Source organism: Nyctereutes procyonoides, unplaced genomic scaffold (assembly GCF_905146905.1).
Source record: "Nyctereutes procyonoides isolate TBG_1078 unplaced genomic scaffold, NYPRO_anot_genome, whole genome shotgun sequence".
NCBI classification, from domain to species: domain Eukaryota; kingdom Metazoa; phylum Chordata; class Mammalia; order Carnivora; family Canidae; genus Nyctereutes; species Nyctereutes procyonoides.
This window is the reverse complement of record NW_026575046.1, coordinates 48,170,977-48,198,481: the sequence shown is the minus strand read 5'-3', so window position 1 is coordinate 48,198,481 and position 27,505 is coordinate 48,170,977. Positions and strand designations below refer to the sequence as shown.

Here is a 27,505-nt window from a genome sequence, read left to right as displayed (position 1 = left end):
ACCAAATTCCAGTTTAGAAAAAGCAGGGTATTTAATTTTCTTATACTTCATTTTGTTCTAAAGGCGGTTTAAGATGCCTAAAGGGAGGTTCTTGAGAAGTAGCGTTGTGTCTGAATAATCAATCTCGCGAAGATGCAATGAACCCACGCCCTCGGAACTAGGGTCAGCGCTTATCTCTGCTACACCGAATGCCCCGCCTCCGTAATCGGAGTCCAGCTGGCAACCACAATGACCGCCTCTACGTCTAATAATGGGGCACAGTGATTTGGGGGGGGGGCTTGGGAGCGGGGCAAACACGGCGAGCGCAGTCCACCGAATTCTAGAACCCCAAAGGCGCTCTACCGTCAGGCAGGACGCCCCGCCCGCCCCCGCCCCCGCCCGCCGTTCGGGGTGCAGCCCCGTCCTCGTCGGCGACGCTTCTGTTACTACTTCTCTGCGCCCCCTCCGGCCCGCTTCCACTAGAAGGAGAAAGGCTGACGCCCGAGGAGGAGCCAGAAACTCGATCTCACCCCCTCCACTTCTCCTTTCCCACTTTGGTCCCTCCTTTCTGCCTCCTCCCCCTTCCCCCCTTCCTTCTCTTCTCCTCGCCGCCTCTCCCGGCCTCGGCCCCCGGACGGATCCCCGCTTCGCCTCCGCGCCCCCGCCGCCCCAGCCCTGCGCTCGCGGCCCCAGCCCGCAGCCAATCAGCGCGCGGCCTCCCGCGGCCCCGCCCCCCGGTCGTTCCGGGCGGGCCCGCGGAGCCCAGGCCGCGGGTGCGGAGGGCGGCGCCGCGGGGCGGGGGCCGATGGGGCCTGGCGGACGGGCGGCGCCGGCGCGGGGCTCGCCTGGGCGCGGGAGTGCGGGGCCGTGAGCGGGCGAGGCGAGGCGGGCGCTGCGGCCCGCCCGGGATGGGCCAGCCCCGGCCTGGCGGGGCCGAGCCGGAGGCCAGGGCGGCGCGCGGGCCCGGCCTGCCGGGCGGGCGGCCCGGGGGCTGAGGTAGAAGTGGGCGCGGAGGAAGGGGCCGAGCCAAGGCGGTGGGTGGAGCGGCGAGGGGGCGGAGGCTGGGCCGCGGCGGGCGAGCGGAGCGGCGCGCCTGTCCGGGGCTCGGCGGCGGCGGCGGCGGCGGCGGCTGAGGCGGCTGAGGCGGCGGCGGCGGCTGAGGCGGCGGCGGCCGGCCGGACGGGCGCCCGGAGGTGGCGGACGAGGCGCCGGGGGCCCCCATGGGCGGGTGTGTGGGCGCCCAGCACGACTCCTCGGGCAGCCTCAACGAGAACTCGGAGGGCACCGGAGGTAGGTGAGCGCCAGGGGGCAGCCTCGGCCCCCCATTGTTCCCGGCCAGGCCCGGCCACCTGTCCCGGCCCCCGCGGGCCGCGCGGCCGGGGCCCCCGCGCCCCTTTGTCATCCCGCCCTGCGCGTCACGCCCCGCGCTCCGCTTCCGGCCGGCCCGGCGGCCTCGGGGTCGCCCCCTGCCCTCCCGGCCCCTGAGGAAAGTCCTTCGCTCGCCGGGGACGTAGCCCTCGGCCTCTCGACCGCTCCGCCTCGGCTCGGGAAACTCGGGCTGGAAACTGCCTTTCTCGGCCACCCCACTCCCTCTCCACCCCGTTTAATTATTCAGGAGCAGGATGGCGGCGCTGGGGTTGCAGAAAAGCGCACGGGTGGGGGGTGGGGGTGGGGGGCGGGGAGGGGAGGGGAGGGGAGGGGAGGGGGCGGGAGGGGAGCCCTGGGCATTCCCTCCGACGGGCCCCGCCACATCCCTGGTTCGGCGGAGCTGGCTGGTCTCAGCTTTCCTGAGTTTCAGATGACAGCTGCCCTGGTTGGTTCCAGTTTGGCCATTTAAACCCGCAAGTTTCTGGAGCCTGGCTGGGGAAGTCTCGAGTGGCCGCACGCTTTATTTTAGGGAGCGGCGGGGAAACGGTCCGCCCGAGGAAGACGTGGCTGCCCGCTGGGGCGTGCGGGCGTGCGGCCCGGCGGCCGTCGGTGGCTCGTGCGGCTCCCCCCTGCCCTGCCGACGGCAGGATGGGTCGGGCCGAAGTAGGACTAGGGGAGCGCGACCCGGCCCAGGAGGATCGGGGCTCTCAAAGTTTCCTCTAGCGCGGAACGCGCTGGAACGCGCTTCGCCGCGGGGAGCCGCGGAGCCCAGGCGGCCTTGCGGCGCGGCGCGGCGCGGCGGTGTGGTCCCAAAGCTGGCTCTGCCGGCCTCGAGCGGTCTTTGGCCGAGCCCACGCCAGCTTGTGTAGAGGGCAGAACGTTACAATGAACGGAGAAACAGCCAGGAATAGCGAAGATGACGGTGTTGGCTCTGTGCCAGCCTTCTGTTAGATGTCCCAGAATGTGGAGCGTATTTATAACTTCCTAAACTAAGTTGTTTGCGGATGAAAGGGTTTACAGCCTTTTCTTAAACTCGCTTTCGACCAGTTGCTTTCCCTCTCACTTGGGTTCCATCTGTAAACTGAATACACCTAACATTTGGCTGATGGATGTCGTGAGTTACGTGGTGCTGTGGCATGCCACTTCGTTAAAATCCGTGGGTTTCCTGCAGGATTAAATCCTGGGCACACGGTGGGAGAGTTCAGGGCAGTGTGTCTTGAAACCAGCTTGTCCCCGAAAACGCTATTTAGTACTGCATTTACTTGGTGGCACGTTAGCAGTGAGCTCCTCAGTGACCGCAAAGCAGGAGATAGGAAGGGGCATGATTTTCAACCGGCTCTGGGGTAAGGTTAAATTGGGCGTCACCGTGAGTGATTCTTCCTGCAGCGGAGGTGATCACTGATGATACCAAAATGTATTGATGCTAGCTGTAGGCTAGCTGTAGGTAGTGTTTAGTTTCAATTAAAAAAAATTTTTTTGCACTCATTTAAAAATTATAGTAAACATTTTTCTCTTCTTGGTAATGAACTTGAACCAATTTATTTAAGCCTTTTGGTGATGTGACCTATGACCAGCCCTGCATTAGTAGCATGGGCCTTTCAAAGCATGAAGTGTCTTAGCTTTTGGTAATTTATTACTAGTGGTGTCTGGTTAGATAGCCATAGTATCAGTTTCCTTGAGAACTGAGTTCTCCGGACTTTAAACTTCGCTATCTTTCCAAGGTAAAGTTTAGAAAAAAGAACACCAACTACCAAACCTCTTTATTTTCTCCTGAAGAGAAAGTATGGGCCTCTTGTAACTGGGGTCGAGGAAGGAGTTGCATAGGATAAAATGATTATTTCTGGAATTTAATTATGGAGGCCTTTATTCATCATTATTGTCACGATAGTTAAGAGTTGATTGTGGTTTAAAGGAATTAGCTCAGGTGAGTGGTTAACACGTTAAATAGTTTTTGTTTTTTATGGTAGGTTTTTGTTGTGAAGAGAAAAACTAATTTTCCTAAGGGTTTTGACACAGATCATTTGCTTTTCAAACATAATGGTTTATAGTTCCACACTGGACGTTTGGGTTATGAAAAATTCTTTTATCAACGTGAAGTAAAAAGTCTTCTGATGCTTTTCATGACAGTTTTGATTACATTCACAGTGTAATGTTGAAAATCACCATTTTAGATGAGTTTGTTTCGAGTATCAGCTGGCCTTAGTAAAAAATGACTTTTAAAAAAACCTTTTTGGCCATTTGAGATACTGTAGTTTCTCTTTCCCCCTGGATCTAAGCCTTTTGCGTATGAATGCAAGTTAATTTTGCACATGAGAAAAACTTCCTTACTTGTTTGAAGGAATTTGGGAAATTTTTGCAAAAGACGGTAGAATACAGATATTGCTTAATTCACATGATAAGATTTGTGTTCTATGTTATTTTGGAATCATTTGTAGTATCTTCCTTTGGCACACCTTGCCTAGAACTGTTTTTGAGTTTCAGCTAGTTTGACCATTTTTTAAACACTTAATATTACTCATCAAGACAAATATATACATTATAGGAGATTATTTATCCATTCACTCCAAGCTTCCATGATGCTAGAACATTTTTTAGACAACATATTCTGTATGGTTCTCTGCCTTATATTATGATGACATTGTGATGCTGGGGTTGGAACTCAGGACCTCTAGACAAGGCTTTATTTAGTCCATGGCATTAGCTAAGGAATTAAATCTCATGATTTTTAAAAATAAGTACATAGGGAAAAAACAATAAAAGGAAGTTAGTTGAAGACAGCCAACCAGCTTTTCTTATTTTGTTCACCTTTTTAATGAATGTAATGATATAGAAAGTAGGTTCTCACTTTCTGGGTGTATCATTTATTTGAGCCACCCGGGCTGCCCAGAACAGTGGTTTTTAAATTATAACTACCATTTATCCAGTATTTATTATGTAACAAGTGTTTGTGCTAAGTTTTCTCATTTAGTCTTCAACTCTGAGAGGTGAGTAATATGTCTCTAGTTTATGGATAGAGTGAAGCTGGGTGAAATTAACTTGTTTTAACAATCCCATAGCTGGGTAGCCCTGGTGGTGCAGCGGTTTAGCGCCGCCTGCAGCCCCGGGGTGTGATCCTGGAGACCTGGGATCGAGTACCACATCAGGCTTCCTGCATGGAGCCTGCTTCTCCCTCTGCCTGTGTCTCTGCCTCTTTCTCGCTCTCTCTGAATGAATAAATAAATAAATCTTTAAAAAAAAAAAACCCAAAAAACCCATAGCTTACAACTGGCAGTCAGAACTTGAACTCAGGGCCATAATAAAAAAAAGTTAGTTTCTCTTTTTTTCTAGTTTCATTTTTTTAACTTGTGGTAAAATACATATAAAATTTGTGCCATTTTAACCATTTTTATGTGTACAATTCAGTGGCATTAATTACACTCACAGTATGCAACCATCACCACTATGTATTTCCAAAATTTTTCATCTCTCCAGACAAACCCTGGATCCATGAAACAATATCTCTGCTCCTTCTTTCCCAATCCCCGGTAACTTCTAAGTTTACGTTTTGTCTCTATGAATTTATGAAGTCTAGATATTTCATATAAGTGGAATCATACAATGTTTATCCTTTTGTTTATGCTGTATTTCACGTAGCATAACGTCTTCAGGTTAATCCTGTGGTAGCAAGTATCAGTACCTCATTTTTATAGCTGAATACTATTCCATTCTATGTATATACTACATTTTGTTTATTCTTCTACTGATGGACATTTGGGTTCTCACTTTTGGTTATTGTGATTCAGTGGCTAGGAACTTTGGTGTACAAAGAGTTGTTTGAATGTCTATTTTTTATTCTTTTGGATATAACATACCAGGAGTGGAATTGCTAGGTTAATATGGTAATTCTTTTTTTTTTTTTTTTTGGTAATTCTTACTGGGTTATATGGTTTACCTTTTTGAGGAACGTATAAGTGTTTATAAACCATAATATCTTCATTGTTTTACATTCCTGCCAGCAACAAAGGTTTCAGTTTCTCCGTATCTTCACCAACACTTGTTCTCTCCCATTTTAAAAGTTGTAGTCATTGTAGTTGACCTGAAGTGGTATTTCACTGTGGTTTGGGTTTGCATTTCCCTAATGACTGGTAATGTTGAGCATCTTTTAATTAAAGTGCTTTTGAACATTTGTTTATCTTTGGAGAAATGTCTATTTAAGTCCTTTGCCTATTTTTTTTTTATATTTATTTATGATAGTCACAGAGAGAGAGAGAGAGGCGCAGAGACATAGGCAGAGGGAGAAGCAGGCTCCAGGCACCGGGAGCCCGACGTGGGATTCGATCCCGGGTCTCCAGGATTGCGCCCTGGGCCAAAGGCAGGCGCCAAACCGCTGAGCCACCCAGGGATCCCCTTTGCCTATTTTTTAATTGAGTTTTGGGTTTTTGTTGTTCTCCTGTGGGAGGTCTTTATATATTATGTATATTAAACCCTTATCAGATGGATGATTTGCAAATATTTTCTCCCATTTTGGGGTTGTCTTTAAATTTTTTTTCTTTTTAAAGATTTTTTTTTTTTCAGGGACACCTGGGTGACTTAGTTAAGCATCTGACCCTTGATTTCGGCTCAAGTCACGATCTCACGGTTATAAGATCGAGTCCTGCATCAGGCTCAATGCTTGGCACAGAGTCTGCTTATCCCTCCACCTCTTTCTCTTCCCTCTGTGTGCTCGCTCTCTCTCTCTAATAAATAAATAAATAAAATCTTAAAAAAAAAGATTTTAATTTTTTTAGCAATCTCTACACCTAATGTGGGTCTTGAACTTAGCACCCTGAGAGCAAGAGTCATTTTAATGAAGTCCAGTTTATTTTTTCGTTTGCTGTCTGGGCTTCTAGTTTTTGTTTTAAATGTATATGTAATCCTTCACTGATGGAGAAAGAATAAAATCTACAACCAATAATTCACAAGCTTAACTTAACATTTGCTTTCTTAACTATGAATAGAAAGCTGTTTTATTGTCTGTCTTACGTGATGAAAAGGTTGATTAGCAGTGAATGGTTTCTCTAAAGTTGACAAAAGTAATCTATAAACCTGCTTCAGCTCTTAAGAGATGATTGTTATGTTTTCTGCAGAAGCATTTTACAATCAACAGGCATTGAGTACCCACAATATGCCCAACATTGGGTTGGTTACTGTTGTTCCAAAAAAGGAATCATGATCTTATTTCTTGAGTATGTCAAAATCCTTTTTAAGGAAAGGATACTAAAATATGCACACATGAAAAAATTATAAAACATTATGTAAACAGATAAATATACCACAGGATAAACTGTGCAGGCACCGAGGGAATAAAAGAAAGCCGTGATCTGAGCTGCTCAAAGCTTTGCAGTAACCTGGGCTTGCGTGCCTGCGTTAGAAGTACAGAAAATCAGGCCCCACCCGTGACCTAGTAAATCAGAATCTGCATTTTAATAAGAATTTCAAATGGTTCCTATGCATGTTAAAGCTTGAGAAGCACTGGTACAGGATTAATTACAGCAGAGAAGAGACTAAAGGGAGGAACCCATTAGGAAAAAAAATGGCATGAGTTGGTAATTTATTGGATATAGGGATACATAAAAGAAAGTAAAACACATAGTTCCTGACTTATGGCTCAACTTATGATTTCTCGATCTTATAATTTTATGATGGTGCAAAGTGATACATACACATTTAGTAGAAACCGTACTTCAAAGTTTAAATTTAGATGTTTTCTGTAGCTGGTGATAGGTAGTAGGCTACTCTCTTGTGATGCCAAGCTGCAGCTCCCAGTCAGCCATGCAGTCAGGGCATGTGAGGGTAAGCAACAGATACGCTTATCATTCTGTTTAAAATTTATTTTATCCAATAAATTTTATGATATTTGACACTTGATTATAAAATAGGCTTTATGTTAGATGATTTTGACCAACTGTAAGCTAACGTTAAATGTTCTGAGCACATTGAAGGTAGGCTAGGCTAAGCTATGATGTTCTGTAGGGTAGTTGTATTATGCATTTTCAACTTATTCATAGTTTTCAATTTATGATGGGTTTATTGGGATGTAACTCCATCATAAATTGAGGAAAATCTGTAATCCCATATTTGTGAATCTGAGTGACCAGAAATATTGATATGACTTGGTAGGTTTTGGTGACTAAGAACTATCTGGGGCAAGCTCTAGTTTGCCTTTCAGTATGTTAAGGATTAACTGACAGAATTTTTAAGTTGGGACATCACGTAGGTTGGTGCAGAAATTCAGATATAGAACTCCTAGATGTTCATATTATGAATGTGGATTTTGGAGTCAGCTGGGGGAGGTTGACTGAAGGAATAAAAATAAATGATTGCTGTAAGTTAGTGAAAAGGGGAGGAAGGTATTAAGAACTGAGTCATGAAAATTCCAGATGGTGGAGAAATGAGGTGATCACCTCTAATCAGGACCTGACCATAGTAGGTGCTGAGTATACTGAATTTTGTTAAATTACTGGGAAACATGGGAAATCAAGTCTGCCTCTGAAACACAGACCATTCCTAAAATTTCAGAAAATAATTTGGTTTGTTAACTACTCATTCTAGTGTTGTGTTGGAGAAATTCTACCTGTAGTTCGTTACATCCAAACTCAAAGATAGACTTCGGAGCATTCAGCCCTAGAATATACCAATAGCCCTTTTGAGATTGGTGTATGTTAGAACAAACACATTTCTCTCTAGAAACTTTTTCTTTCTTCACCAAGAATATCGTTCATATTTCTTTCTTACATATTTTCAGTGTCCCCTATATTCTTTTTTTTTTTAAGATTTTATTTATTTATTTATTCATAGAGAGAGAGGCAGAGACACAGGCAGAGGGAGAAGCAGGCTCCATGCAGAGAGCCCGACGTGGGACTCGATCCAGGGTCTCCAAGATCACGCCCTGGGCTGCAGAAGGCGCTAAACCGCTGTGCCACCGGGGCTGCCCTGTCCCATATATTTTATACACCATCTGACTAGGTTGTTTTCTGAATTTTCTTATGCTTCGACTCTTAGGGCTGGGTCTGTAATTAAAAATGAAGCAGAATTGAGCATGAGGAGGACTGAAGATTTAGTCTGGGCTTATCCCAAGGGTGACAGTAGAAGTAAAAATTTTTCATATTTCCTGGGTTGGTAGCTCTGAGGCTTTGAAAGTAGGATGTATATAAAATTTTATACCTATTGGAGAGACACATACTGTGAAATAAGAGGCATTTACCTTTAAAAAAAAAAAGATTTATTTGAGAGAGAGAATGGGGAGATCAGTCAGAGGGGGATAGTATCTCCAGCAGACTCCCTTCTAAGCAAGGATCCTGATGCAGAGCTAGATCCCACCACTCTGAGATCATGACCTGAGCTGAAATCAAGAGTCTGATTTTCGACCCACTGAGCCACTCAGGTGCCCCAGGAGGCATTTACTTGATGTAAAGTAGAGGGTGCTTGATTTTAGCAGGAGGAATATAGTTGTGGTGAGAGACCAAAAAGACAATAGGCGGCAAGAAAGTCTAAGTTGGAAATCCAGTGGAACTTTGGATACGTAGGTTATGAGAAATGAATTTAGGTAAAGGATGCTCCAGTAGGAAAATACTGAGATATGGAGACTCCTCTTTGGGAAGAGATTTAAGCACTTGAGTTTATATTAAAAATTGACATGGGATGTTGTAGCCCCTACCTAATAAGCTACCTTCCACTGGGCTAGTCCCATTTTGTTTTCAATTTTCTAGCAAATAAAGGATTGACATTTTTCCCCAGTCAAGATTATCTTGGAATGTATGTTGGAACAGCATTTTAAAATTTCTTTTTAATTTTTTTTTCATTTTTAAAGATTTTTGCTGGCAGCCTGGGTGGCTTAGCGGTTTAGCACTGCCTTCAGCCCAGGGCGTGATCCTTGAGACCTGGGATCGAGTCCCTCGTCAGGCTCCCTGCATGGAGCCTGCTTCTCCCTCTACCTGTGTCTCTGCCTCTCTCTGTCTCTCATGAATAAATAAATAATAGCTTTAAAAAAAAAGATTCTTGCTATGTAGAGTGCCTGGGTGGCTCAGTCGTTTAAGCGTCTACTTTCAGCTCAAGTCATGATCCCAGTGTCCTGGGGTCAAGCCCTGCATTGGGCTCCCTGTCCAGCAGGGAGCAGGCAGGCAGGGATGGGGTCTGCTTCTCTCTCCCTCTGCCCTGCTTGTGTTCTCGATCTCTCTCGCAAATAAATAAATACAATCTTTAAAAAAAAAAAAAAAGATTCTCGCAAAAAAAATAAAAAAATAAAGATTCTTGTTATGGATATAAAATGGGCTGTTTTATTTTTTTTTTTATTTTTATTTATTTATGATAGTCACACAGAGAGAAAGAGGCAGAGACACAGGCAGAGGGAGAAGCAGGCTCCATGCACCGGGAGCCCGACGTGGGATTCGATCCCAGGTCTCCAGGATCACGCCCTGGGCCAAAGGCAGGCGCTAAACCGCTGCGCCACCCAGGGATCACGGGCTGTTTTATTCATCTCATTTTATTTAGGAATCAGTTGCAAGTACTATATACTATGAATAGAATCTATAAGACATTAGAAGTGGGGACGCCTGTGTGCCTCAGTGGTTGAGTGCCTGCCTGAGAATCTTCATTCTTCTGATTTTTGATAGCCCTAGTCTATAACGCCGATGTTTCTTATGTAAAAATTTTAATAGATGGATTTTGTTTTTAAATTTATCTGATTTTTTTTTTTTACTGTAAATGCAAAGCTTTGACAGCACCTTGCTAGTAGTACTATACCCAGGTGAGTCTTCTGATAATAATTATTGAGTGTTAATCACTTGTAATAAGGAACTTTTGCCATTATATTAATAGTTATCTCTCTTGTGTCTCTGGACCAAAACAACATTCTTCTCTTATTGCAAGAAAGCAATAGGTTTATTTCATTAAGCAACATTATCATATTAATTGGGCATAGTGATCAATTTGCTGATTTAGTGATTCTCTCATTTTTCCTTACTGCAGATCAGCTGAATGGTTTATCTTCATTTGGTGGACCATTGCACCTGATTCTTCCCGCCGCCCCTCACCATCCCTACCCAGCTTTCTGCTTCTGCTTATCGGGCATACTAGGCTACCAGCAAGCTCCTCATGATTCACTGGTAGTTCAAGGACCATAGGTTGAGACTTTACTAACACGTATGTACTTAAAGATGGCATGTGTGTTGGTCAAGAACAATCAGCATGTATTCACCTTGCATCGGCTACTTTGACTTGCAGTCAGCAAAAATCAAGTTTGTTTTTGAATATATTCCATATATTGAGTGGAGAGGTTGAATATTGCTGAATATACATTGGATGTTGTAAATGCCATTTTTTGCATGTTTGCAATAAAACTTTTAGGTATTTCCATTATAGCTCTCTTTTCAGAAATGGAATTTCTGTTGAAATTTAGATGTCTAAAGAAAAAGATATTTATATATTAAAACATTTTTTTATTTGATAGGACCAGAGAGCACAAGCCAGGAGGTGGGGGGAGGGCAGAAGGAGAGGGAGAAGCAGGCTCCCCACTAAGCAGGGATCCTGATGTGGAACTCAATCCCAGGACCCCGGGATCATGACCTGAGTCGAAGGCAGACGTTTAACCAACTGAGCCACTCAAGCACCCAGAAAAAAAGAAATCCTAATGTGTAAAAGTCAATTTAAGTGAATTTTACTTGAGTGTGAGGTCTTTTTTTTTTTTTTTAAGATTTTATTTTATTTATTCATGAGAGACAGAGAGAGAAAGAGGCAGAGACACAGGCAGAGGGAGAAGCAGGCTCCATGCCGGGAGCCTGATGTGGGACTCGATCCCGGGTTTCCAGGATCACACCCCGGGATGAAGGTGGCACTAAACTGCTGAGCCACCAGGGCTGCCTGTGAGTGAGGTCTTAATACACATTTCTCTAAGACTTCACTAAGTAAGGAGTCAGTGACTTTTGGACTCTTCTGATTAAGTCCTCACAGGAAACCCTTCAGATAATTTTTTTGTGTTTGAAATTGGCTCCTAGGCATAATAAGCAGGAGCATACTTTGTATCAGTTCAGACGGTTTCCATGCTTGTCGACTATGTGACAAGAGTATCAAAGGGGCACAGTAGCAGTCCAGATCGCTTAGTTTTGCTTTATGATAAACTATCAGTTTTAACTCAGGGCAATACTATTTTTTAGATGGGTTGATGATTGTTCCTGAACTTTTAAAAATAGACAACCTCCATTGTTTCTAACTGCCAGCACTCTAAGCTAAATCATAAGTAGAGATATAAATAAGGCCTCCTTTGTGATATCAAGTAGATTATGATTCTTCCTCTTAGGGAGAAACCATATATTTAATTAGGAAAAGTTTTAAAGGCTTCTATAACATGAAAAAAGTATTATGGAAGTTCAGGGAGTAGTGAGGAGCAGGGTCAGAAAACTTTACTGAAGAGGTGGCATAAGTAGTTGGTCTTGAAAGAGGAGTAGATGGAGAAAAAGCAAAAGGTCATTCTGTATGCAAATTACTTGTATAGAAATATGAAAAAAAACCTGGCATTTTGGGGGGACTGGCAAGAAGTTTGTGACGGGGATAGGTGAAATACGAGGTTATTAAGTGGTGGTGTCAGATTTTTGGAAGGCTTAATTGCCACAATTAATAGACCAAATTGGGAGATAATACATAGGTGATACTATTTAAGTGGGTTTTTTTGTTTTTTGTTTTTTGTGTGTACCTAGCAAACTCGTTCCCATTTAATGTTGCATCTGAGGTTATTTTCTATAAAATTCTGATGTACTAAGTTGTTACGATCTTTAACAGATTTTCATTTGTAATTTTAAAAAGTCATATTGTCACATATTAAGCATAAGAAATGTCTTTAGCTTTTTACATGCACATAGGGCACCTGGCTGGCTCAGTCAGAAGAACATGTAGCTCTTATTCTTGGGGTCGCGAGTTCAAGCCCCACATTGGATATAAAGATTACTTTTTTTTATGAAGATTACTTTTTAAAAAAAAGTCTTTTTTACATGCACATGTATGTATGTGTTTGTCCCAGATCAGTTTTTGTCTCTTGGGTCCTAGTTTTCTGGCGCATGGAAAGAGTTTGTACTAAGATTTTGCAGACCTGCCTGAGTTTTAGTCTCTTCAGAAAAGTCCTGCATTACTTTTTTTTTTTTTTAAGATTTAGTTATTTATTCATGAGAGACACAGAGAGAGAGAGAGGCAGAGACACAGGCAGAGGGAGAAGCAGGCTCCCATGGTGGAGCCCAATGCGGGGCTTGATCCAATGTCTCCAGGATCACACCCCAGGCCGAAGGCACCGCTAAACCACTGGGCCACTGGGGCTGCCCTAGCTCTGGTACTTTGGGCTCAGTTTCTTTCTTTCTTTTTTTTTTTTAAAGATTTTGTTTGTTTATTCATGAGAGACACAGAGAGAGGGAGAAACAGGCCCCTGCGGGGAGCCTGTTGTGGGACTTGAATCCAGGACCCCAGGATCACAACCTGAGCCAAAGACATGCTTAACCACTAAGCCAGCCAGGTGCCCCTAAGGCTCAGTTTCTTACATTGTTGGAAGAAGAGCATGGATTAGATCATCTTTGTCAAGATTATATCTAATTCTTTTTTAAAACATTTTTTAATGACAATTTTCAAGCATATTGAAAATGGAAAGACTAACACAACAGATACTTGAATACACATTAGATTGAACAATGTGTGTATATGTGTGTGCGCGCTTAGCAGAGTACAGATCTGACACTTCAGTATGCAAATACCATTATTACTCCTAAGAATAAGAACTATTCCCTAAGATCTAGTCCATAATCAGAATCCACCAGTTGTCCCAAAAATGTCATTTATAGCTGTTTTTAGGGATCCCTGGGTGGCGCAGCGGTTTGGTGCCTGCCTTTGGCCCAGGGCGCGATCCTGGAGACCCGGGATCGAATCCCACGTCGGGCTCCCGGTGCATGGAGCCTGCTTCTCCCTCTGCCTGTGTCTCTGCCTCTCTCTCTCATTCTGTGTGACTATCATAAATAAATTAAAAAAATTTATAGCTGTTTTTAAATTACTTATTATTTATTTGAGAGAGAGCACAAGGGGGCAGAGGGAGAATGAGAAGCAGGGCTTAGGGCAGCCCGGGTGGCTCAGCGTTTTAGTGCTGCTTTCAGCTCAGGGCCTGATCCTGGAGACCCCAGATCGAGTCCTGCATCGGGCTTCTGCATGGAGCCTGCTTCTCCCTCTGCCTGTGTCTCTGCTTCTCTCTCTCTCTCTCTCTCTCATGAATAAATAAAATCTTAAAAAAAAAAAGAGAAGCAGGGCTTGATCCCAGGACTCTGAGATCATGACCTAAGCAAAAGGCGGATGTTTAACAAACTGAGCCACCCAGGTGCCCCTTTTGTAGCTAATTTTTTCAAATTGGGATCTATTCAGCTCTTAGACATTACATTTTTTGGTGTCTTTTTTAAGTCTAGATAGCTCCTCCTCTTTTCTTCCCTATAACATTGGTACTTTGAAGCGTATTGTGGAATGTACCACATTCTGGATTTGTCTCGATTGTTTCCCTGTGGTGTCATTTAGTATATTTCTCTGGCCTCTTTATTTTCTTTAACCTATTAATTAGGGGGTACCTGGGTGGCTAAGTGGTTGAGCATCTGCCTTTGGCTCAGGTTGTGATCCTGGGTCTAGGCATTGAGCCCCGCATCAGGCTCCCTGTGAGGAGCCTACTTCTCCCTCTGCCTATGTCTCTGCCTCTCTCTCTGTGTCTCTCGTGAATAACTAAATAAAATCTTAAAAAGAAAAAACTGATAATTAGGTAGAAGTCATACTAACAATGTGATTCTTTATTTCCTAGGCTATACTGGATCCAAAATCCAAACTTATCCCAGTTCTTTTCTGATAACTTCTAACAATGGAATAATCTTTCATTACTTAATAAATCTGAACCATTTTTTCATTCCCAACCAGAAATAATCTTGCCATCCTCTGAATTTCCACAGTACTATTCTTACAGTACTTAACTCTCCTTCTGTTTTGGGGGAGGTTTAGTCTCTCTCCCCTCACCCCTTCCCCTGTCATTTTTCCTCTAACTTTATTGGAGAATGAATAATTGACAAATATAATTGTATATATTTATTTCCCCCCATTTATTTATTTCACATATAGTGTATTACTCATTTCAGAGGTAGAGTTCAGTGATTTATCACTTGTATAATGCCCATCACCTGGTTATCCCATCCTCCTACCCTCCTCTCCTCCAGCAACCCTCAGTTTGTTTCCTCTGATAAGAGTCTCTTATGGTTTGTCTCCCTCTCTGATTTCATCTTGTTTTATTATTCCCTCCCTTCCCCAGTGCTCCTCTGTTTTGTTTCTTAAATCCCACATGAGTGAAATCATGTGATAATTTTCTTTCTCTGATTGACTTATTTTGCTTAGCATAACCCCTCTAATTCCATCCATGTCCTTGCAAATGGCAAGGTTTCATTTTTTTATGGCTGAGTAATATTCTGTGTATATATACATATACATGTATATGTGTATATGTATATACCACATCTTCTTTATTCATCATCTGTTGATGGACATCTGAGCTCTTTGTGTAGTTTGACTATTGTGGGTGTTGCTGCTATAAACATTGGGGTGCAGGTTCCCCTTCGGATCACTACATTTGTATCTTTGGGGTAAATACCTAGTAGTGCAATTGCTGGGTCATAGGGTAGCTCTATTTTCTTCTTTGAGGAACCTCCGTACTGATTTCCTGAGTGGTTGTACAGCTTGCATTCCCACCTACAATGTAAGAGGGTTCCCCTTTCTCATCCTTGCTAACATCTGTCGTTTCCTGATTTGTTAATTTTAGCCATTCTGACTGGTGTGATGTATCTCACTGTGGATTTTTTTTTTTTTTAAGATTTTATTTATTCATTCATGGAAACACAGAGAAAGGGAGGCAGAGACACAGGCAGAGGGAGAAGCAAGCTTCCTGCAAGGAGCCCAATGTGGGACTCAATCCCAGATCCCCAGATCATGCTCTGATCCGAAGGCAGACGCTCAACCACTGAGCCACCCAGGCGTCCCTCATTGTGGTTTTGATTTGTATTTCTCTAATGCTGAATGGTTGCGTTTTTTTCATGTATTTGTTGGCCATATGTGTGTCTTCTTTGGAGAAATATTTTTTCATGTCTTCTGCCCATTTCTTTTTGGATTATTTGTTCTTTCGGTGTTGAATTTGATTAGTTCTTTATAGATTTTGGATACTAGTCCTTTATCTGATGTGTCATTTGCAATTATCTTCTCCCGTTTTGAAGGTCATCTTTTAGTTTTGTCAACTGTTTGCTTTGCTCGGCAAAAACTTTTTATCTTGATGTCCTAATAGTTCATTTTTACCTTTGTTTCCCTTACCTTTGGAAATGTGCCTAGTAAGAAGTTGCTGCAGCTGAGGTCAAAGAGGTTGCTGCCTGTGTTCTTCGATAGGATTTTGAGGGATACCTGTCTCACATATAGGTCTTTCATCCATTTTGAGTCTATTTGCAAGAAAATGGTCTAGTTTCATTCTTCTGTACATGGCTGTCTAATTTTCCCAACTCCATTTATTTTTTCATTCACTTCACTTTTTTCCATTGGGTATTCTTTCCTGCTTTGTTCGAAGATTAGTTGATCATAGAGTTTTGAGGGTCCATTTCTGAGTTTTCTATAGTTGTATATGTTTAAACTGTACAAGTGTCATGATTTAATATACATTACGGAACTATTACAAGATCGAGATAGATAATTGACACAGCTATTATCTCACATAGTTAACTTTTGTGGGGAGAGGAGTAAGAAAGCTAAAAGATCTACTCTCAGCAACTTTTTTTTTTTTTTTTTACTCTCAGCAACTTTCAAGTCTATAATGCTCTATTGTTAACTATAGTCACCATGCTGTACATTATTAGATCCTCAGAGCTTATTCTTCTTATAACAAAGTTTGTACCCTTTGTATCTATATCCCTTTCTCCCATTTATACAAAAATCATCTATCATAGTAATTTTTCAACTTTACTTACCTTCTTGGAATGTTAGCTGCATTGTACCTGGTACAGACTTCATAATACTTAAGGCTTCATAATACGTTAGGCTCAATTAACTGTGTAAAATACATCTTTGAGTTTCTAACGGTGTTAGGGACAAAGTAAAACTCCTCTAATTAGAAGCCTTACTTAATTCTAGGACAAGAACTTTGTTAAATAGGACCATACAGTGTAATAAAAATTCTAGTTCCACCTCTGAATCTTTATATCTATAACCTTAAGTAAGTAATTTGACCTGCCCATTTCTTAGTTTTTTTCTTATCTGTAAAATGAGCATGTTGGATGAGATCAGTATACTCAAACTTTTTTTAACAGGTAGATCCTTTTTTAGTTATATCTTACTTTGAACACTAATGTATCAGCCTCAGCATTTCATTTTCTTTTATTTTGATTGTACAGTCACTAAGAAATAAGTAAATTAGAATCTCATAAAGTTCTGTAGGAGATTTTTTTGAAGTTTGAGTCACTATCAACTATACTCAAAACTTAAACACTAAATTATGTCATGCAATATTATAACTTGTATTTTTACTAAGCACTATTGAGTTACTTTTTGTAATGAGACAATATACTGAGCAGGTTCACCTGAGCTTGCCGTGATATTTAATGGAGCCAGACACGTAAGGTACTTTTATTAGTGTGTTCACTGGTAGAGTGTTAAATGAGTGGACATTTATGTGCCTGTATTAACAAAAGGCACTGTGCAGAGCTCTGGTTTTCCCAATAAGTGACATTTTTCAAGAAGTGCCCTAAGTTTCCTATGTGCATAGAGATGGTAAGAGAAGCTTCATTTCAGTGTCTCCATGATCCATTTCATGATGAACATGTTTCATGATGGCTTCTATGTTTGAAATTTAATATTTGATGTGTGGTGCTTATTATTATGGCTCTTAAAAATAACAAATATAGGGTATCTGGGTGGCTCAGTCAGTTAAAACGTCTGATTTCTTGGTTTCAGATCAGGTCATGATCTCAGAGGCCTGCAGTAGAGCTCTGCATCAGGCTCCCCACCCAGTGGGGAATCGGTTTCTCCTCCCTCCGCCCCTCCTGACCTTAGGCTCACAGGCGCGTGTTCTCTCTCTCTCTCTCTCAAATAAATAAACTCTTTAAAAAAATAAAAAAAAATAACAAGTATACATATAATTTGAATTATGTTTGTAGAACTCTGAAGCAGCAGATGTTTTGGTCCCTTGAGTTCTTTTGGACCAGTTTTAAAAATTAGGTGACTAGAGGATCCCTGGGTGGCTCAGCGGTTTGGCCCCTGGCTTCAGCCTAGGGCATGATCCTGGAGTCCTGGGATCAAGTCCCACATCGGGCTCCTTGGAGCCTGCTTCTCCCTCTGCCTGTGTCTCTGCTTCTCTCTCTCTCTCTCTGTGTGTGTCTCTCATGAATAGATAAATAAAATCTTTTTTAAAAATTTTAAAAAATAAAATAAAAAATAAAAATTAGGTGAGTAGGGGCACCTGGGTACCTCAGTGGTTGTCTGCCTTTGGCTCAGGTCATGATCCTGGGGTCCTGGGATCCAGTCCTGCATTGGGCTCCCCACAGCGAGTCTGCTTCTCATTCTGCATAGGTCTCTGCCTCTCTCTGTGTGTCTCTTATGGATAAATAAATAAAATCTTAAAAATAAATAAATTAAAATTAGATAACTAGATCCTAGAAAAAAATCTTTAGCACGTAATTTCAATCAGTTTTTCTCTACTTTCAGAATAGGTATACTGTTGCAGGCATTGTATTAGATTTGTAGTTTCAGGGACACCTGGGTGGCTCAGGGGTTTGGTGCCTGGCTTTGGCCCAGGGCGTGATCCTGGAGACCCAGGATCGAGTCCCACATCAGGCTCCCTACATAGAGCCTGCTTCTCTCTCTCTGCCTGTGTCTCTGCCTCTCTCTGTATCTCTCATGAATAAATAAAAATTAAAAAAATATATTTGTAGTTTCATAAAATTATTGAAAAAATAGAACTATATTAAGAAGTTTACGCAATTTAGAGAAGTAAAATTCTACCCAAATTCATTTTATTTTTATTTTTTTTCTTTATTATTTTTTTTAAGATTTTATTTATTTATTCATGATAGTCACACAGAGAGAGACAGAGAGGCAGAGACACAGGCAGAGGGAGAAGCAGGCTCCATGCAGGGAGCCTGACGTGGGATTCGACCCCCGGTCTCCAGGATCGAGCCCCGGGCCAAAGGCAGGCGCCAAACCGCTGCGCCACCCAGGGATCCCCCCAAATTCATTTTAATGCTAGGAAAAAATTTTTTTAAAGGTTTTAAAATTTATTTATTCATGGCAGAGGGAGGAGCAGGCTCCATGCTGGGAGCCTGATGTGGGACTCATCCCATCCCGGGCCTCCAGGATCACACCCTGGGCTGAAGGGGGTGCTAAACCGCTGAGCCACTGCCCACAGGTGGTCTTTTTGGCTTCATTATGCACTCTGTAAGCGAAGCTGTTTCATTATTTAAGATGCGAACTTTACCTCTCAGCCCATTTGAAGCTGGAAATTCACCTTGGCACTGTTAGGCCTACACCTCTGACACAGCTTCACTTTCCTCCTTTCTCTCTTGGGCATGAAATATTTCAATTTTTTTTTAAAGATTCTATTTATTTATTCATGACAGACACAGAGTGAGAGCGGGTGGGGGGCAGAGACACACAGGCAGAGAGAGAAGCAGGCTCCATGCATGGAGCCCAATGTGGGACTCAATCCCAGGTCTCCAGGATCAGGCCCTGGGCTGAAGCCGGCGCTAAACTGCTGAGCCCCCTGGGCTGCCCAAAATATTTCAGTTTTTTGCCTGCAGTTGGGGCACACTTGTGTTAGGTTTAAACTTTGGAAGTTCAGACAGGAATTGCTTAACGGAAAAGAGATGTTGTGTTTGAAAGATTTGACCATGACTTATGAAGGAAGAACCAGAATCAGATGAGATGCTAGTAGGTGAGGTCTGGTTGTCGGTCTTATTTAGTCTGACTTTTTTGGGCTAGATTGAGATGAAACATAAATGTCAATGAAAGATCTTTGCATCTAGTGAGCAGGGCTTGGCTTCTTTCCTTTTCAAAACTTTTGACCTATTTACTTGGAATGTAAATAAATATTTGCTGTGAAGTGCTTTTTCATAATAGTTCTTAAAAATAGTGTGGCCCCTCCCCATTTTTTTAAATTGCTTTTTGAAATTATTTACTTGTTTATTTCCTGTCTTATCTCACAACATTGTAAGCTATGTGAAGTGGGGCCTTGTCTGATTTCTTCTTCATTGTATCCTTAGAATCTAGTATAATTCATGATATGTGTGTATTAAATAGTTCCTGATTGAACAAATATGTGAGATAATGGGATAGTTGCGGCTGTTTTATCACTTAGAGAATGAAAAGTTTACTACTTGGCTTTAATTATTTAATTTGATTTTTGGATGAAATTATTTTACTAGTTCCTTAGTTACAACTAAAGCCCATTATCTTTAGGGATTCCTCATGATAATTAACCCTGAGAATAGATTCTTATTTGCCCATTTGATGAAAGGAGGCAGTAATCTAATTTGCTTATTAAGGTCTCCCTCCTCATTTTGTGTTTATTTGTGTGTTACTTCTGTCATCCATAGTAAACCTGCTCGTGATTTGAATTGCTTTGCATTTGAAAAGAGTAGTTAATTATATTTATTGCCCAGCCAGCCCAGTAGAATTGTTAGGCTGCTCTTGAGCTGAATCTCTGCTTACATTGAATGCTGCAGAAATCCAGTTTTCACATACAGGTTATAAAGTATTAATAGTAATGAAGAGACAGTTTATGAGTTCTCTGAATTTAGGGGGTTTTGTTTTTTTGTTATGTTGAGTTTTTTTCAGCAGACGTTTTAGCAAATGTTGGAGGAGGGCAAAATCTAGGGACAAGTTGTAGGATGAAACTGATCTTTGAAAATTTTTTTTAAAGATTTTATTATTTATGAGAGACAGAGGCAGAGATATAGGCAGAGGGAGAAGTTGGTGCCCCACGGGGAGCCCAATGCATACTTCAATCCAGGACTCTGGGATCACTACCTGAGCGGAAGGCAGATGCTCAACGACCGAGCCACCCAGCCATCCCGATTTTTGAAGTATTTTACTAAAAACTAATTTCACTTTGGGGATTTAAATTACACTCCCATATAAAAAGTATAAGGAGCTTTGTTTTGGTGGAAATTTATTTAACTGTGCAAGTACAGTGTTATAATGTTTAACTTTTTAACACATGCCTGTGTAACATTTAGTAATGCAGATTTCACACTTTTCATCCTGTTTTTACTTATCAAAATCTCCCTTCCTCACTATGTTATTTGCACAACAAACACATTGAGTATACCTGTGTAACATATTTGAACCTATATGTAAACAGTGGCTTGTAAGTAACAGTTACATAAGAAATACTTGTTGGAAAGCCTGGATAGCTCAGCAGTTGAGCATCTGCCTTCAGCTCAGGGCATGATGCCGGGTCTGGGGATCAAGTCCCACATCCGGCTCCCTGCCGGGAGCCTGCTTCTCCCTCTGTCTATGTCTCTGCTTCTCTCTCTGTCTCTCATGAATAAATAAATAAAATCTTTAAAAAAATACTTGTTGAACAAGAGCTTGAAGTCATTAAAGTAATGGCTTTTCAATCGTTTAAGGTTCACAAATATAATTAACAAATATTTGAGAAGAGCTATAATTATAATACATAATCTTTGTCTTGTAATTTTTTATTTAAAAAAATCTTCACATTTTCTTGATTCTTACAAGGACTCTGACTTTAAGGGAAGATGGTGTTAATGTGTTCACAGGGGAGGAAACTGAGGCACAGAGAAATTTTCATATGAATAAGGAATAAAAAGAGTATCCCAGACTGTAAGCTGTCTTCTGTTTTCTAATTCAGTATTCTTTCCACAGATGATGAGGGGTTTTGGTTGACTTTTCTTTCCTTGCAGAAGTGTGTGTATTTTTCCTTTGTGGCAGTAAACCTAGTTGAGTTGTAGTTAATGGGATGTGTTTCTTAAGAATTCTTGTGTTCACTCTTGTGTCCAAAATGGAGATGGCAGCAGTAAAAAATGAGATGGGTAATTGTCTTTTATCTTAGTCAATAAATTATATTGCTTTTCACAAGATAAAAATTTTGAACTAAGATCTTAATCATCTAAAATTGGATTAAATTTAGGGGAAAAATGTTAATCTTGTTCATCTTTTGTGCCTCTTTATTTTGTGATTTCACTTTTACCTCTACCTTCTAATCCAGAATGAATTTTTTAGCTTAAAACTCAGTTTATTCAAACTTCAGTTGAACTTTGTGGGGAAACAAGTTTCCTTAAAATATAGGAAAAGAAGGATTTGTCTAATCTGAAGAAAGTTTAATAAAGCTTTTCTAGGCCTGTGCTCTGAAATCACCTATAGTATATAGAATATTGGAAAATCTGTCTCAGCTCACTCACCCGAAGGGGTGAGTTGACAGATTGCCTGCACTTTCTTTCTGATTGGTATATCCAGCATTTAAAGGATGGGGATTGGAACCCAGAAGTGAATGAGCATTTGTATTTAAAATGTCAGTATATGAACATTTGGTGTACCACCTTCTGGTTTTATAGTTGGTAAAAGGAACAGAGACCCCCATCTCCTGAATGTGTCTTGCTCAGAAGGGGGAAGGGAAACCTATATTGGTCTCCTAATACAGTTTCATTCTGGTAGCTTATGTTTTTTCTGGCAGTCACCAATATATATCTGCCATGAACTTTCGTTATCCTGGAAATAATTTTAACTTGATTAAAAAGCTTTTAGGCTACCTGGGTGGCTCAGTCCATTAGGTGTCTCTGCCTTCTGCTCAGGGTCATGATCCCAGGGTCCTGGGATGGAGCCCTGCATCCTGCATCAGGCTCCCTGCTCATTAGGGAGTCTGCTTCTCACTCTCCCTCTGTGCTTGCGCTCTCTCTCTCTCTCTCTCTCAATAAATACATACAGACTTACATAAAATCTTAAAAAAAAAAAAAAACAATTGGGCCTATAATCACTGTTGTATTGCCAAAAATTAACACACATGGACCTATTGAACACACCCTTCTGTGAATTTAGATTTTGCTGCTCTGAGTTTGTGATGTTTGCATCATGTTGTTGATACCTCTCTCTTATTAAATGACTCAAAGTAGTTTATACATCCTTTAAAGTCTCATAATTGGGCAGCCCGGGTGGCTCAGCAGTTTAGCCCCTGCCTTCAGCCCAGGGCGTGATCCTGGAATCCCGGGATTGAGTCCCACATCGGGCTCCCTGCATGGAGCCTGCTTCTCTCTCTGCCTGTGTCTGTCTCTCTCTCTCGGTCTCTCATGAATAAATAAAATCTTTTAAAAAATAAAATAAAGTCTCATAATTTTGAAGTGAAAAATTGAATGTGTTTACTACATATATGTAGGATATAATGAAAAGGAACTTGAGAAACAATGAAATGATACCCAGTACTTCTGGAATGAACAGTGAATAAGACACTTCAGCTGTAATGAGCTCTCAGAATGGGCAAAATTATTTATCTGTTGTTGAATGAAATGTAATACCCTTGGAAGCAAGAAGACTGTTTTTTTGTGTGGGATGTGTCATGGGATAGAAAATAGGTTCTTGTGTTTGCATTTTTGTTCTCTATTTACCTATACTAAGTATACTGACTAGAAATTACAATGTAACTACATAGGGCACACAAATGACTGAAAAGCATTTAACTTTTTCTTTTTTTTCTGTAACAATTGATCCTTAAGCATTTTAAGCCAAGAATAATAAACAGGGACAGAACAACACTTCAGTGGTAAAGATAGGTTTTTCAGTTTGGAGTAAGGATGAATACTAAAAGTCTAAGTACTAATAAAAGAATGAGAAATTCCACCATTATTAAAAAAGGAGGAAAAAGGAGTTTTCAGATGAAACATTGAAGGAGATTAGAGAAAATTAAGATGTAGAATATTTTAGTATATATGCTACTGAAGTGAGCACTAAGATTTAGAATAAAATTCAGGGATCCCTGGGTGGCTCAGCGGTTTAGCGCCTGCCTTTGGCCCAGGGCGCGATCCTGGAGTCCCCGGATCGAATCCCACATTGGGCTCCCTGCATGGAGCCTGCTTCTCCCTCCTCCTGTGTCTCTGCCTCTCTCTCTCTCTGTCTATCATAAATGAATAAATAAATCTTTTTAAAAAAAAGATTTAGAATAAAATTCAGCTTCCATTGAGAAATAATTCTGCTTTAATAATAGTATAAAACATTGGCAGGTTATTTTGTCCTGAAGTCTTGGGGGAAAATGCCATACAATTTAATGAGTAGGAAAGTATTGACTAATAATATCTTTACATTTATTCCTGATACAGTCTAAAAGCTACTTACAACATTGCTAAACTAAATCACCCTGGTCAGAAGTTCAGACTGGAGCATTTTTTTTTGTTGTTGTTTGCTTGTTTTGTTTTTTTAGACTGGAGCATTTGTAAGATTACTTTGCCTTCTACATGAGAAAGGAGAATAATTGAAGCTTTTGATTCTTATGTGTGTGTGGATACAAATGTGTTCATTATATATAATTTATATATAAATATATACATAAAACATATTATTTTTGTATATTCATTTTTATACAGTCTCTTGTTTTATATGAGAATTGTAGGTCTAATCTTTTCTTACTGTATATGTTTGTGGTCATTTAACAAACTTTAACTTTATTAAACATTTTTAAAAGTTAAAAAGCATGTATAAGAAAAGTAAATCACATTTATGCTACCACATAACAAACATTCTTGTGTACATTCTTTCATGCTCAGGTTGCATGCTGTATGTATAAAAGAAACAGCAAAAATTATGTTCAGAGTGGGGCACCTGGGTGGCTCAGTGTTTGAGCGTCTGTCTGCCTTTGGCTCAGGTCACCATCCCAGCATCCTGGGATCAAGTCCTGCATCAGGCTCCCCATAGGGAGCATGGTTTCCCTATGCCTGTGTCTCGCCTCTTTCTCTCTCATGCATAAATCTTTTTTAAAAAATTATATGTTCAGGGGATGCCTGGGTGGCTCAGCGGTTAAGCATCTGCCTTCTGCTCAGGGCGTGATCCTGGGGTTCTGGGATCAAGTCCCACATCAGGCTCCCTGCATGGAGCCTGCTTCTCCCTCTGCCTGTGTCTCTACCTCTCTCTCTGTGTCTCGCATGAATAAATAAAAAATCTAAAAAAAAAAAATTGTATGTTCAGAGAAATGTGAAGTGCTTTTTGGAGTCATTGTAGCTATACTTCTAGAGCAGTTATGGCTTATAGAGTTTGACTTTACTGATGTTCTGGGATATGATGGAAATATCATAGTTAGCTTTTCATTTTGGGAGGGGTTATCATATTTTTTTTGAAATTGACCTGGCTGTGTGTTTTGAAATTTAAGAATTAGTAGAGTCACCACAGTGAAGTGAGAAACACACATTCCAGGACTTAATCTGAGGAAATGCAATGTAAACCAGAGCTAAAGGAGATACCCTGGTATAATTGGGCAAGTTTCCCACCGTATTTATGTGAGCAGTTTGTAAGAATGTAGTATTCCTTATGATCTTGTTCTTCTGCATTGTGCAGTTAAATAAGCCAAAAGTAAATCTTGGAGTTTTATAATGGTAATAGCCATAGATGGAATTTTAAAAATTTATTTATTTATTTATTTTGGAATTTTAAAAATTTAAATGACATCCAAGATCTGTCCCTTGGGACACCTGGGTGGCTCAATGGTTGAGCGTCTGCCTTCGGCTTGGGTTGTGGTCCCAGGGTCCTGGGAACGAGTCCTGCATCAGGTTTTCCACAGTTATACTTTTGTATAAGTTGGTGGAGCGAGAGAATTTGATGACTGAGTCCTAGTTCTGCCTTACAGATTTTGTGGCAAAATCTTGAACAAGCCAAAATACCATTGTGTTCTATAGTTCCAACGAACATACTCTTTGATTCTGACCTGTTCTTTTTTTCTTTTTCTGACCTGTTCTTAAAGGTAAGAGGGCTGTGATTGCATTTAGAAACCCATTAAAAGAAAAGGACTTGGCAAATGAGTATAATTCAAGTAACCATATTTACCCACATTTTTGCCAATTTTTCAAGCAAAGGAAACTTCAGGTTGAAAATGGAGACCCTCCTTGAATAGAGTCTTATGGATCACTGATGTCTTAGGAAACTGTATTTTTCTTGACAGTGCCTTGGTACAGGCATCAGCATGCTTTTGGTAACTGGTGTATGCTGTCTGGAAAATAGCAGGTAGTTGGGCATTTAAGATCCATGCCAACTTGCTGTGCCATCCTAAGTACTTGTTCACACCTTTAACCTTATAGATCCCTGCGACCTAACAGATAGATTATCATGTAGGTTCCCTTTGAGAGGGTAGGTGAAAGTTGAACATTTAACCCAGTATGTCTTTTTTTTTTTTTTAAGATTTATTTATTTATTCAGAGAGAGAGAGGCAGAGACACAGACAAAGGGAGAAGCAGGCTCCATGCAGGAAGCCTGACGTGGGACGGTCTCCAGGATCACACCCTAGGCTGCGTGTGGCGCTAAACCGCTGCGCCACCGCCACCGGGGCTGTCCTAACCCAGTAAGTCTTAAAGCCGTGATGCAGGGCAGCCTGGGTGGCTCAGCGGTTTAGCGCCACCTTCAGCCCAGGGCATGATCCTGGAGACCCGGGATTGAGTCCCATGTTGAGCTCCCTGCATGGAGCCTGCTTCTCCCTCTGCCTGTGTTTCTGCCTCTCTCTCTGTGTCTCTCATGAATAAATAAATAAAATCTTTAATTAAAAAAAAACAACAACCATGATTCAGTATAGGCTTAGTGGCTAAGAATATGAAACTTGGAGTCCATCAATCTGGGTTTGAATCTCAGCTGTATCAGCTAGCTTTATGATCTTTGGGAGGTTTTTTATTTTTATTAATTTAACAAACATTTAAGTATTTTTTTGTATGCTAGAAAATGGTCTAAATTTGTGAGGAATATTGCCTCATTAAATCTTTGTAACAATCCAATTAGACTTATTATTGTCATTTCCCTTATTGTCTTCCCTACCTAAGTATTGTACCTTTTGTTTCCTCATTTTAAGATGGAGATTATACTGGAGTTGAGCATTCTGTAGGACAGTATATAGATAGATAGCACTCTACACAGTAGCTGGGCTGTAGTTATTCTCTGTTGATTTACTGTTTCCGAGAAAAGCAACATTTTGTGACAAACTGTTAACTTCTATACCCATGATGGTATAATTAGAGTGACAGAGTTCATTCCCTGAAGGTCTTCTAAATGCTTACAGGAACATTCCTGCAAATTCCTGAAGAATTTTGAGTTGGTTGAGGAAAGTCTCAAAAAAAAAAAAAAATCTCACTCCATCTAGACACAGTCCACACCTTTACAGTGTTCTGCGTCTTTGGGCTTAGTGAGATCTAGGTTAATGTCATTGTTGCTCTCTGAAATCCAAATCTGTATCCAAGGAATTATCAAAGGGCCACAGGTCTTTTTTGTTTGTTTTACTTTATTTTAAAATAATATCAGACCTAAAGGTGCAAAAATGGTAGGAAGAAGTTTTGTATACCCTTCATTCAGGTTTCCTCAAATGTTACATTTTATCACATCTGCTTTATAATCCTAATTTATATATTTACATACGTGTAAATACTTATATCTTGAACCATCTGGTAAGTTGCAGAAAGGAAACCTATTTACCCCAAATGCTTAAGTGTGTATTTCCTTTTTTCTTTTTTTTAAGATTTTTTATTTATTCATTTGAGAGAGACAGAACAAGAGCACAAGCAGTGGGGAGAACCAGAAGGAGAGGGAGAAGCAGACTCTCTGCTAAGTAGGGAGCCTGACACGGGGCACAGTCCCAGGAACTGGGAATCCTGACCTGAGCCGAAGGCAGATGCTTAACCAACTGAGCCACTCAGGCGCGCCCCCCTTAAGTGTATTTCGGAAGAGCAAGGACATTCTTTTATATAACCACGATACAGTTACCAAAATCAGGGCATTAATATTGAGATAATGCTAATACTTGCTCTGTTGATTTTATTTAGTTTCATCATTGTCTTCACTGATATTCAAAGAAAATCTCCCAGGATCGTGCATTTAGTTGTCATATCTCTTTAGTCCATTTTAATCTGGAGCAATTCTGGAGATTTTT

The 27,505-nt window shown here is 41.1% G+C and overlaps 1 protein-coding gene across 1 annotated transcript in view; it reads left to right on the top strand.

Moving 5' to 3' along the window:
* Nucleotides 1–1,102: 1,102 nt before the first annotated feature.
* The window catches only part of UBTD2 (ubiquitin domain containing 2), a 69,875-nt gene continuing 43,472 nt past the window's right edge, over nucleotides 1,103–27,505 (top strand). The window contains exon 1 of the mRNA XM_055325207.1: nucleotides 1,103–1,269. Within this exon, the coding sequence (XP_055181182.1) occupies nucleotides 1,200–1,269 (70 nt within the window). The 5' untranslated portion in view covers nucleotides 1,103–1,199. The remainder of the gene's footprint in view (nucleotides 1,270–27,505) is intronic.